The sequence below is a fragment of the Manihot esculenta genome, chromosome 18 (genome assembly GCF_001659605.2).
Source record: "Manihot esculenta cultivar AM560-2 chromosome 18, M.esculenta_v8, whole genome shotgun sequence".
In the NCBI taxonomy this organism is placed as follows: domain Eukaryota; kingdom Viridiplantae; phylum Streptophyta; class Magnoliopsida; order Malpighiales; family Euphorbiaceae; genus Manihot; species Manihot esculenta.
The window spans coordinates 12597702-12610727 of record NC_035178.2 but is presented as its reverse complement, the minus strand read 5'-3'; the positions used below and the strand labels follow the sequence as shown (position 1 = coordinate 12610727).

The window sequence follows — 13026 nt, the reverse complement described above, 5'->3', positions numbered from 1 at the left end:
GTGAAACAATCAATTAGATCAACATTATCAACACCAACAACCTCAAAGTACTATAGTGTAAATTAATATCCCAATAATTCTATAAATGGATTAGTAGCTTTTATTCAAATATATAAAAATACGACAGCTTAATGCCTTTGATTTGGTAATTGAATTATGTTTAGTCTAGTTCTTGAAAAATTCCATGTATGATGGGAGGATGAGAGTGATCAGTATCCCAATCCTAATTCTTTTGTGCCTTTTCTTTTCCAAAATGCCAAAAGGGTAGTAGCAACTAACTAGAGAGCAAGAAAAGAAAAATTAAAGAAATCGTTATATCATAAAGCTGGTTGGAATAAACTGTTTAACATGTAAAATTTCAATGTCTCCTTGCCTAATGCTTGGCATTACAAACTGAACAAAGTTCAAAATTTACTCAATGCCTAATGTTTACCATCAGTGGCGGAGTCAGGAGCTTCCGTTTGGTAGGGCACTGTTGCGGCACCACCGGCTGCGCCGCTGCGGCACCTTCATCCCCTTTAAAGCATTTTCCGGTCGCCGGTACGGCACGTGTCCCCTTGCCGTACCTTCCCTCCGCCCCTGTTTACCATTGACCAAACTTATGACATAATTGACAATTGTCTCTTTTAATCATTCTCAATCGTGAAACATAATTCTCTTTCGATCTATTTTTTTAAAAGAAGATTAATTCTAACCAGCCCATCAACTATTAACAACTCATCAACTCGCAATTGTCCCTTTTAACTTAAAATAAATAAATTATTGGCAAAATATGTAAGAAGGCTTGAATTGACCAAGCATCTACGTATGGCTCATACACAAGATACTTATTATCTTTATTAACCTAGAAAAAAGGCAAAAGGAGAATACAGTTGCAAGCAAAGAAACCAAAACCTATAAATTAGAGCAGCAGCAACGCAAGTTAACACAAAGATGACATGAGAGAGAGTGCGAAAATTTTTTTTTTTCATTTAGTGCAATAAATATATTTTTTAAAAAAATATTAATTATTAACGCACTTGAAAAAATATAGTAACATACGAGATTTTATCGCGTTTCAAAAGTGGGATAGAATCTTTGAATTTAATATCCCATCAACAGAAAATGTGAACGTGTCTAAAGACGTGGACGTGTCTGTCTTTGGCTGACGATATATAATATTTATTGCGCTTTTAAAGTACAATAAATGCTATGTCACCTTAGCAAAAGGTGTGTATGTCTCCAGCCGAGTCATTTATACCGCGTTTTAAAAGCTGATACTGTGTAGCATTGGAGGGATAAAAAAATATCCCCTCTTATTTTGCTTGGTTTAGAATTTTTTTATTTGATCCTTAGACCTAAATTTTTTGAGACTACACTGTTTAGTTGAGTTGTTATAGAACCAATTTTAGACGCGTAAAGAAATTGATTAATATATAATTATTTATTTTATTTAATATTATTAATTTAAAATATAAAATTTTAAGTATAAAAATTTAGTGAAAAATATTTTAATATATAATATTTATATGTGATATTTTATGTTTGAAAATTTTTTTTATAATAAATATTTATTATATATAATTTTTTTAGTATTATATATGATGAATATAAAATATATTTACTTTTAATTTAAATTTTAAATTAAGGAATTATATTTTTATTAATATAAAATTTTACAAACTATATTGTAATTTGTCTTAAACTATATTGTAATTTATTTTTAACTTTTTAAATTCAATTTAATTTTTTTACTATAATATGATAATTTAAAAGAATTTAATTTTATTATCCAACTTAAAATTTTGATTATAAATATAAAATAACATAATTAATTATAAATATAAAATAACATAATTTTCCTCTATAGTCTCTCTATGACTCGATACTCTCGCTTTTTTCTCTTCCTTAAACTTAACTTTTTATTTTTCCTTACCCATGAAAGACGATTTGCGTCAATTTACTATCGAAACGGCTCATCCCGTCAAAATTCAGGATAGCCGAAAACAATAATCGTCCTGTGTTGGAATTACCGAGAACTCGGTAATTCTCGAACAGTTAATGCATTAAAGAATTTGGTTATTAGTTATAAGTAAGACATTTTATTTTTAATGGAAATAAAAGCTCTTAATTCTTGTATAGAATTTTTTCATAATTTTTTATATTTTGATGGTTGCTATTCAATCAATAGATAATAATTGGGATGAGACCTTTCGTTAATGTGGAAGAGTCGTGTCTGTTTTTGTAGTTGACTTTTTTTCAAATTTCATTAATTCGATTGTTTTTAAAGGTCATATTTAATTGTTTTTAAAGGTCATATTTAATGGAGATTTACTAGTTATTATGAATTTTCGGAATCGCAACGACGACGTCAGTTTTTAAATCTTATTCGAATTTTATTTCCTATAAGCTTTCTTCCATTGTTTTGTTCGGAACACTTTAATTTTATGTACTTTCTTATAAAATAATGTAAAAACTTAACAAATAAATTAAATTATTAATAATATTAATTATTTAAATAATAATTTCTTACTTTTTGATGTATCGATTAGTGGATAATTATTTTATATTAATGTAATTTAATAAAGCATAGGGAAAGAAATTATAGTAAAATAAATTAGTTCAGTTGGTTAAGAAAATTTATTGAGTAAATATTTTTTTTAATTAAATGAGAATGATTTAATTAAAAAATAAATTCAAACCATTTAATTTTTTCAATTTGATTAAAATTCGATCGGTTCACATCGATTTACTTCGATTTTAACAAATAAAGAATTAATAATTTAAATCGAATCAGATATAATTTTCGATTAAATCAGTTCAATTGCTGGTCTAATTTTAACAACTATGATTATTAATTCATAAGAGCTGTAAAAAACATTTAAAATAAAATAAAATCATATAAAATATTTATAATTTAATTTGAAAGGTCTAACTTAACTTAATATAAAACATAATAATTAAGGGAGTCTAACTCAATCATAGTATAACATAGATAATCAATTCAAATTTTTTGTTAGTATTTCAACAGAATTTTAAGAATAAAATAAATAAATTAATAACCAAATAATATAATATCTTCTGGGAATAGATGGAGGTTATATTTAAAAAAAAAAAAAAAAACTTCCCCTAAACCTTATAACTCCTCTAAAAATTAATTAAAATAGAATTTTAATTTTATTTAACTTGATTTTTTAAATAATAAATATTTATTAAAAACTTAAAATGTCTTAATTTTATTTTCATGGTCTTTTTCTTTTAAGGCCAATTTTAATTAATCATTAAAATTTTATTACCATAATAGTAAAATTACACATGTACTGATATACAAATATAAAAGAATTAAGAAAAACTGAAGGGAAATAAAAATAAGTTAATTTTCTTGTGAAAATTAATATAAAAATACGTAAATATTCGTATCATGCAAGAAAATTAATTGGATAGATATCTATCTAATCTCCTAATATATATCCTTATCGAAACTGAAACTGGAAGAACAAATCTGCAAGAGAAGAAAAAGAACAAAATTAAACAAGAGTATATATATAGAAATAGCATGCAAGAAGATCCATTCGTCACCATGGCAGCTTTCAGAGCAACACGTGTGCTCACACTTCATAAATCTTCTTGCATGTAAAATCTTCGTTGTTGATAATCTAGCACTACATGTCAAAAACCAAGAAAACAAAGCCCATCTCCTACGGCTATCTATCTTCCTCCATTCTCATCTGTTTTGTTGTTTTATTATTGTTATTTATAAGCCACAGCCACCCAGCCACAGCCTTCTCTCGCAGCAGCAGCTGATGATGATGATGGATTTGCTCAACTCTTTGTTGAATTGGGTGGCGCCTCCTGCGAGCTTGGTGATGTTGGCTTGTTCATGGCCTGCTTTGTGCTTTATAACTACTTGTGAATGGCTTTATAAGTCTTTTTATAGTGAGAATATGGAAGATAAAGTTGTTATTATCACTGGAGCTTCTTCTGGTATAGGAGAGGTAATTTGCTTTACATTTTAACTACTGGGTATTGTTTTTAATGCTTTGATTTAGGTTAAGTTGTGGTGACTGTTTGTTTTCCTTCATAATTTGGGAGTAGAAATGGATTCCCAATTTGCTAAGATCATAAAATTGAAATATTTTGAAAGATGAATAATGGGCATTGGAGCACTGATCTGCTTTACTCTGTGATTTTGCTGTAGATCTTAGCTGTTTGATTCCTTTGTCATTTTTTATATTGAGATCTCTATTATTACTTGTGCAAAATAAACAAGTAAATATTCGAAGCAATTGGACTAGATTTATGATTAGCTAATTCTCAAGAAATAAATTTCTGCTGCTGAAGTTCAGTGATTAAGCTTTTCAGAATCAATCTTCAGCAGCGGGGGTTTCAGGCCTACAAAAATTGGCTAGATGATGTGCAAACAGGACTTTTTGCTAAAATAAAGGATGGATGGGCATCAATTCGATTATTCACAGTGGCCTTGGGGCTGCAGATGCACCATGGTGAAGAAATTTTACATTCATTGAGACTGCTAAGCCACTCTCTAGTTGTTTTTTTTTTTTCTTTTTTTTCTAATCGACTTGCAATCACCCACCAATATTTTGATCCTTTCTTTACTCCTGTTTAGCCTGCATTATAAGACCAAAGTTTCTTGATAACATTGCATTACAAAATGCAGAATTTAGAATTCTATTCTTCATCTTGCAGTAATTCTCCCTATATAAAGCAATGGAATTTGCCATTTTGGTAATTAACAAACACCCACTTGTACTGCATAGCTTACATTAGTTGATAGTATAAATCCTTCTTATCGGATCCTTTGCCCCAAATTAAGCTTAGAAGTACAGCTTCAGAATCACTGTTGGATCAGCAGCAACACTAGACTTTAAGGATGATTGAGGGTTCTGAGTTGAAATTTTTCCTAAAATAGCTTATTCCCATTTTCGTAAATTGACTTTTGAGGGACTTCTTTGATTTGCATTTCTACATTTATTATCAACTGCATGGGAAGAGTGTTAGTAACTTGAACCTCTGGTAGGAAGAAGAAACTTCCATAAAAATCTTTTATCGAGGACAGATATTGAATGAGGTTTTAAATCACAACTACAAATCTATTCAATTGGTTTGATGAATGTCGGATTTTCTTGTGGTAAGTATTGCATTGCTGCTGGTGTATCAAATTAAAACTCTTGTATCAATTTGATGGGAATTTTATATATTGATTTTTGGGATTACAGCAAATTGCATATGAATATGCAAAAAGGGGAGCAAACCTTGTATTGATTGCACGGAGAGAAAATAGACTTCGAGGGATTGCTGAGAAATCAAGACATATGGGTGCAAAGCATGTCATGATTATGGCTGCAGATGTCGTCAAGGAAGACGAGTGTAAAAGATTTGTGAATGAGACTGTAAACTTCTTCGGGCGTGGTACGTACATATCACATGCATCAAGTTTGGTTACTTTATAGAAACAATGGACTATGAATTCATCACATAATCTCATGACTCATTGAATACCAATATGCATATATAAGCTGTGAATTATGGATTCTCAGATTCCAAATTGAGACTAGTGGAAAATCTCATCCATGTAAGACCATCTTCATTTCATTCGTCTCTTTTGTTTATGCAGTGGATCATTTAGTCAACACAGCAACCCTAGGACATACATTCTATTTGGAAGAAGTTGTTGACACTTCTGTGTTTCCCCATTTGCTGGTAAGGCTTATAGGCTGTGTTAATGAGACGATGGGAGTATGCACTTGTTTTTATTAGAATTTATCCTAAAATACTATGGTATCAAATTGTGTCAGGACATAAATTTTTGGGGAAATGTGTATCCGACATTTGTTGCGCTTCCTTTCCTTCATCAGACTAATGGACGAGTCATTATTAATGCAGCAGTTGAGAGCTGGTTACCTCTGCCAAGAATGAGCTTATATGCTGTGAGTATATAGCCTGGGTTAAAATCTCTGTGTAGTTGTTATAATTCACTTGATGAAGCTTATATCTCCATAAAATGAATGTTAACAAACCTGCTTTACTGATTTCATGTTGCTCTCTGTTTCCTTATGAATTTCTCCTTAAATTCTTACCTTATTGTTTTCTTTCATCCTTCTTTACTGTGTGCTTGTATTTCCTGTAATATATGTTCTTCTTTCTTTTATTTTGCTAGGCTGCAAAAGCAGCATTGGTTAACTTTTACGAGACACTGAGATTTGAATTGAATGATGAAGTTGGAATAACAATTGCAACACATGGTTGGATCGGAAGCGAAATGAGTAGAGGCAAGTTCAAGGTAGAGGAGGGTGCAGAGATGCAATGGATTGAAGAAAGAGAAGTAAGACTGCTTAGTGGGTTACACAAGCGCACGGGCAACTTTACTAGCTATTAGTGCACTGAGGCTTGTATGAAGTTATTAAAACTTTTTTCTTTAACTTCAGGTGCAAGCAACCGGAGGTCCTGTAGAAGAATACGCAAAGTTGATAGTAGCCGGGGCCTGCCGAGGAGACCAGTATGTGAAGTTTCCTAGCTGGTATGATGTATTCCTACTGTACAGGGTTTTTGCACCTAGCGTTCTCAACTGGACATTCCGGATGCTGCTTGCGACTCACACTGGAAGAAGAACTTCTCTGGTGGGCACCGGGAGAAGTATGCTGGAAGGCAGCCCTCCTAGAAAACTTCTTACTGGTTCTAATTCCCTCTCCCAAACTAGTTCCTTGCAGATGCAGAAACTGGAATGAAAGAAGCTCTTGTTTAAGTGAATTCTGCAATTTGCAACCCTTTTAGAGTTGTGGTTTATATACTTGATAAAACAAAATTTGTGTTTTTAGGGATCACTTTGAAATTTTGTGAATTTTGATGAATAAGAGAGGCTTGTTTTTGTGATTTGAATATTTAGGCATTCAAATACAAAAATGATTAAACCAAGGGTTGTCCACTGTCCTGTAATTCAATTGTTCTGTAATATTTATATTTATATTTTATTATTAAATATCATATTTCAAAAAAATATTTTATTTTTTATTTTTATATAAAATTTATATTTATTTTTATACACAGTTTTTAAAATTTTATTTCTTATTTTATATAAAAATTTATACCAAACAGTTTTTAGAATTTTATTTCTTATTATTTATGTAAAAATTTATATGTATTTTTAAAAAATTATTTTTAAAAATAATGAAAAATAGAAATTCTACAGTAATAGCTAATATTTTTAACATTTTTTTTTGTTTTTCATATATTCATACCTTAATAAGTTTTAAATACCTACTAGTGACGGAATTAATTATTTTAGTTAAATGTATATGTACAGATGTATTTAATTTTATCCTAATAAGCATTAATTAAATTTTAAAAAATTATTATTTTTGAATTTTTAAAAATATTTATTTAAAGTACTTAAATTTAAAAAAATTAGTTTAAAATTTTAAATTTAAAAATAATTTTTTTAAAAAAATTTTAAATGTTTATTAAATCGATAAAATTAATAAAATGTAAATATATAAATATATATTTGATCGATTTATTTTTCTAAAACCAATGAAAAAAATTACTTATAATTTAAGCTATGATAGCCTTATAAAAATTAAAGATATGTTATTTTTATGAAAACTTAACAGTTTAATAATTATTTTGATCCTTCTTAACCTTGAAAAAGTTTATTTTATTTTAGTTCGATAAAATCACAATATAGAGCCCATACCATTTATTTTTTGAAAAATTAAGTTATAATTGCTAAATCTAACACAATTTAAGAATGAGAAACTTGAAATAATAAGCTTTAATGACGAGAGATTTTCTGGAAAAATAATTTAGTTTAATTTTTTATTTATTTGATTCGATTTAATTTTAATAAAAAAATATTTTAATTAAATTTTAAAATAATAAAAATAGAAGTAAAATATAAAAAATTAAAAAATTATTAAAAATTCAACAGATCAAATTGAATCAAATCAAATTAATTTGATTTAGTTTAATTTTTATTTAAAATCAATTCGATTTAATTTTTATAAATATTAAAATTTTAATTTTTTATTTATTCATTTATTTTAATCCAAACCCACCTAGTATTTACTCTACTCAATGATAAGGCTAAACACGGCAAATTTTAATAAATTTACTCATGGAATTCAAGGGAACGAGTGTCTTTCCCTCCAGGCCAAAAAAAAAAAAAATTTGTCTTTCCCTAACCTATATTTTCTAACTCCTATGTTATTCAGTTGCAAAAAATTATTAAAACATACTCAAACTCAAACATCTTTCGCATAATTGGAAAGATGAAAATCAAATTGATACTGCTTACTCAAAAAATTATTTCATAATTGTTATATTTTAATCATGGACAAATTTTTTAGAATAATATAAAATATTTTTTAAATACAAATCATTACATTCTTATAGAAATTATTCAAGCCTGCTTTTATTATTGGCATATAATATAATTTAATTTGCTTGTTTTAATTCAATTATTGTTTTTTTAGGATATATACTAGCAAGCTCATTAAAAGGTAGAGTATTACCTTATTGGTTTGACTAATATAGATTCGTCTTGGTCAGACTCACTAGAAGATAAAATACTCTCTCCTAAATTTTTAAAGATACACCGCACTCAAAATTTAAATTCGAGATCTCTAATTAAAGGAGAAGAGGTTCGTGCCATCCCATCTGACTCTCGGAGTTCTTTTTAGTTATCTATTGGTTACATTTAAAAGTACAATCACAAGTTCTTTTAAACTTCTTAAATTATAACTTAGGTTATAAAAACTCAGTTTTTTTATCATGTTTTTACTATTATACCCTAGATTCAGATATCTTTCATTTTATAAGAAAAGTCTGCCAAAATTTTAATTTCAAAGTATAGAACCCTAGACTTGACCAACACAAATTGAACTAGAATTACTTTTTAGGCCTCCATCTTAATTAAAGACATCTAACTCATGATTTGAAGCAATTTCACTTACCTCAGTTAGGGCTACATTCCTTTATAAACACTTGCTAAAAATGACTAGGATTTAAAATAATTTTTATTTATGGTCACTGAATTATAGTGACTAATTCATTACTGTTATTAAATTTTAATTTATTTTAAAAAAATTATCAACGTTTTAACATTTGTATGAACTATTAATTCAAGTGATAGTTGTATTTTTTATTAATAAAAAATAAATATAATTATTTTAAATTATAAAAAATTTAGATAAAGAAAATATTCTGTTAATAAAATCTCAGAAACTACAACTTTTCATATCAAAATAACCGGTTTGCTGTTGGAAGGATGGGGAGTGGACGTATGAAGGATGTTTGGATGCATTGGATCCCGCCTCCTCCGGACTTATTTAAGCTAAATTCTACTGTGCGGGTCAATTAATGGGAAAATCATAAAATAGGAAGATAATGACATAAATATTAAAATTAAAATTAATTAATTAATATATTATAAAATATTAAAAATTTTAATTTTAACAAATTAAGAATAATTTTATTCCATGGTACAATGAGTCGGCTGGAATTGTAATACCCCATCAGAAGTTAGAAAAGTTCCGGTCAATTTAACACTTTTTAGTCTCTAGAGAAAAAAAACGCAGCTCGAAGATGAGGATCACGTGCGGTCATTTTTAATTCTAAAAAAAATTTATATATAATTTTTAGTCCAAACACCTCCGAAACTATTTGAAATAAATTATTTGTATAATTTTTATTTTCTAAAAAGAGTAATTTTCAAGTTAAGAAAATGTTTTTTTTTAATTCTACACATAACAATCCATAAATAAATAATTGAATTAATTTTTACAATTTTTTTAAAAAATTTGTAATAAGGGTGATTTTAATTATATTTTAAAATTTATCTTTTTAATAGATTACTAATGATATGCACTCTCACACAAAAAATAATATGCACTCTGTTAATTAAACCAATTGTAACATATAATATATAGTATTATAATGTATATTATTGATAACACTCACACTCACAAACATAACTAAATAGTAAATATATTCAAATAATAAATTTGAGAGATTTCAAGTTTTATTTTTCGATATCCAGTTTAAAAAATTTAAACTACAAATAATCTTCGACGGAAATGTTTAAACTCTCTCTATCATATTTAGTCTGAGTTCCTTCACAGCTGCCACAACTACATACATTTTCCCAGTTTATTTCAACCTCCGACAACCCAACATCTACACTACTATCACTGCTACCTTCGTTTCTTATGGATTCATTACTAGACGAACGAGTCATGTTTAGTATCATATGAGCATCAATCGCCATACCAGCATTAGAAGCTGCTTTCTGTATAGACTTGGGCGACATGTTATCTCTTACATGTGAAGGCAACAGTTGTGGAAAGTTTAAACGACCATTCAGTGAAGTAAACTGTTCTCCTCCTCTTAAACAATAAGAAGCCAAATCAAAAGCCACTGCTGCTGCTTCAGGCGTAGAATAAGTACCTAACCAGAGTCGCTCATGAGTGTTAGGAACTCTTATTTCTGAAACCCATTTTCCCCATTTTCGACGGCGAACTCCCTTATATTTGCTTTGATTGGCTGCATTAGGACTGGAACTTCGATGGTGCAAGTGTTGTGCCGCACTCATGTTTGTGTAAAGGTGTGAAAGAGGGAGATTTGGTGATGACGAAGAGCATTGAGGAGTACATATGTTTATAGGTTGAAGAGTAGAAAGTCAGAGAAGAAAATAAAGGTCAAAATTTTCAAAGGTCAAAGTAAGAAATAGGTGATTAATTGTAATATCCAATGAGAGAAGTGGCGGTGTAATTTAATTTGGGTAAGAAATTAGGGCAATCCAAGTTGGAGGGAGCTAGAGAATTTAGTGCTGTGCAATCAGTAGATTCGGTTTCGAATTGAACCGAATCCAAAAAATTGAAAACCAAATTGTAAAAATAATAAAAATTGAAAAAATTGATTATAAAAATATAATCGAACTGAATCGAATCGATAAAAATCGATTCGGTTCGATTTGATTCGATTCAAATCGAAATATATAATTTTTTTAAAATTTTTTACTTTTAATTTCACTAGAATAATTTAATAAATATTTCACATAAATTTACCAATAAATATTATCTGAATACATAATGATAATATTTAAAAAATTCATAAAAATTTATGTAAAATTTAAAAATACGTATAAAATTAATAAAAGTATATATAAAATTGATTTTTTGATTTTTCAGTTATTTAACACGTTTAAATCGAACCGAACTGAAAATTGAATAAATTGGAAAATATTAACCGAATCGAACCGAATATTTCAATTAACTGAACTATTAAATCGAAATTAATCGATTTGATTCGATTTTTCAATTCAAACCAATTTATGCTCTCCCCTGCTAGAGATCCTGATATGTGAAATCTAATTAATACAAGGCTCCTCCTTCTCTACTTTTGAAATATTTTACCCATCATCGTCTCTCCACTTGCCGAAACGTTGGTCTTAAAACGTCTTGGAAAGTTAAAAAACTCAATTAATGGTAAATAATTATATAAAAATTAAGTTTACGGTCAATTTTTAAATGAGAAAATATTATTTTGATTAAAAAAATAAAATATATATTTTTACGAATTAAATAGTTATATTTTATAAAATTAAATAAAAATTTTTAAATTAAAAAAATCATTATTTTTATATTTTAAATAAAAAATATAAAAAAATTGATTAAATTAAATTTTCACTATTGTAAAAAAAAGTTTTGAATTTTTCGAAAGTAGCTTATCCACAAACGGAAACCAAACCTTCCCACGAGGTTTGAAATTTAGTATTCATCTTCTTAGCCACAAAATTTCTCCCTGGATGAAAAAGAAAAAATAATAATAAAAATTAGAATTAAAATCTTCTCCGTGGTCTTTAAGTTAGATTTTTATTTTATTTTATTTTATTCAAATTCCTTCAACTAAGGTGGGAGCTTCCTTAAATAAGAAAGGTTCAAAACCAGATAAGTCCTATTTTGACCTTTATTTATTTATTTATTTTAATTATCAAAAAGCAGAAAAGCTAACAATAAAAAAATTTAGAACTACAGAGAATATGTTTATTTTTTTAAAAATATTTTTATTTTTCTAAAAATTAAAAAATTATACATTTTAATTTTTTTTACTTTAATTGGAAAACATAAATTTATTTTTCATAATTTTATATTTCTTCATTATATTAAACAATTGAAAAATACAATTTTTTAAAATAAAAAAAAATACAGAACTCAGATTTTACATAAATAAAATACGATTTTTAATAATTATTTTTATATATATTTAAATATACATATATAGAAATTAAGGTGGAGTGCTATAAAAAATAAATATATTTTCTAAAAAATAAATGATAATTTGAATATATTTTTTAATTTTTCTAATTGAAAATAATTTTCAATATTATATTTTTTAAAATTTTTTATAAGAGGTTATTTGGTATGGTCAGCCAAGAGATTAAGAGGTTATTTGGTATTACTATTAAAACTGTGATTAAGAAAATTATTATTTAGAAAATATTTTTATACTTTGTTATATAAAAGTAAATAACAAAATATTTTTTTAAAATATGGTATAAATAATTTTATAAATGTATATAAAAATAAATATTAAATTAATTTTATAATATTATAATAAAAAAATTATTATTTAATTTTAATAATATAGTAAAACTCGGTAGTTACTTCATCAATTTTAAAAGTGTATTAAAATATTTTTTAAAATTTTAAAATATTTATTAATTAGTCTCTATTGGTTACTATGTACCCATATCATATATGAAATTCATTAATTAATTATTTTATTTTAAAAAATTAAATATTTTTAAAAATTTTAAAAATATATTAATTAATCCTTTTATATTAAGTGTGTATATAAAAATTTAAAATATTTTCAATACAAATAAATTAATTAATTAATATTTTCCTATTATAGTAATTGAATAGTAAAATATTTAATGACTAAACTAATAAAAGCATTATTTAGTATATATTTTAATACTTTTGAGACATTTTAATATATTTTTAAAAATTTAATTAATAAATTTTATTA

The 13026-nt window shown here is 26.7% G+C and overlaps 2 protein-coding genes across 2 annotated transcripts; one reads left to right on the top strand and one right to left on the bottom strand.

The window, feature by feature from the left end:
• The first annotated feature begins 3511 nt into the window (after positions 1-3511).
• On the top strand, positions 3512-6899 carry LOC110605769 (11-beta-hydroxysteroid dehydrogenase B). The gene is made up of 6 exons (XM_021744401.2): positions 3512-3974; positions 5217-5409; positions 5615-5700; positions 5796-5927; positions 6158-6322; positions 6426-6899. The coding sequence occupies exons 1-6, from the start codon at positions 3783-3785 to the stop codon at positions 6723-6725; spliced, it is 1068 nt and encodes a 355-aa protein (XP_021600093.1). The 5' UTR covers positions 3512-3782; the 3' UTR covers positions 6726-6899.
• A 3149-nt stretch (positions 6900-10048) lies between these two features.
• On the bottom strand, positions 10049-10585 carry LOC110606237 (ethylene-responsive transcription factor ERF020). Its single transcript, XM_021744989.1, has one exon. It carries the CDS (start codon positions 10583-10585, stop codon positions 10049-10051), a length of 537 nt encoding a protein of 178 aa, XP_021600681.1.
• Between the last annotated feature and the right edge of the window lie 2441 nt (positions 10586-13026).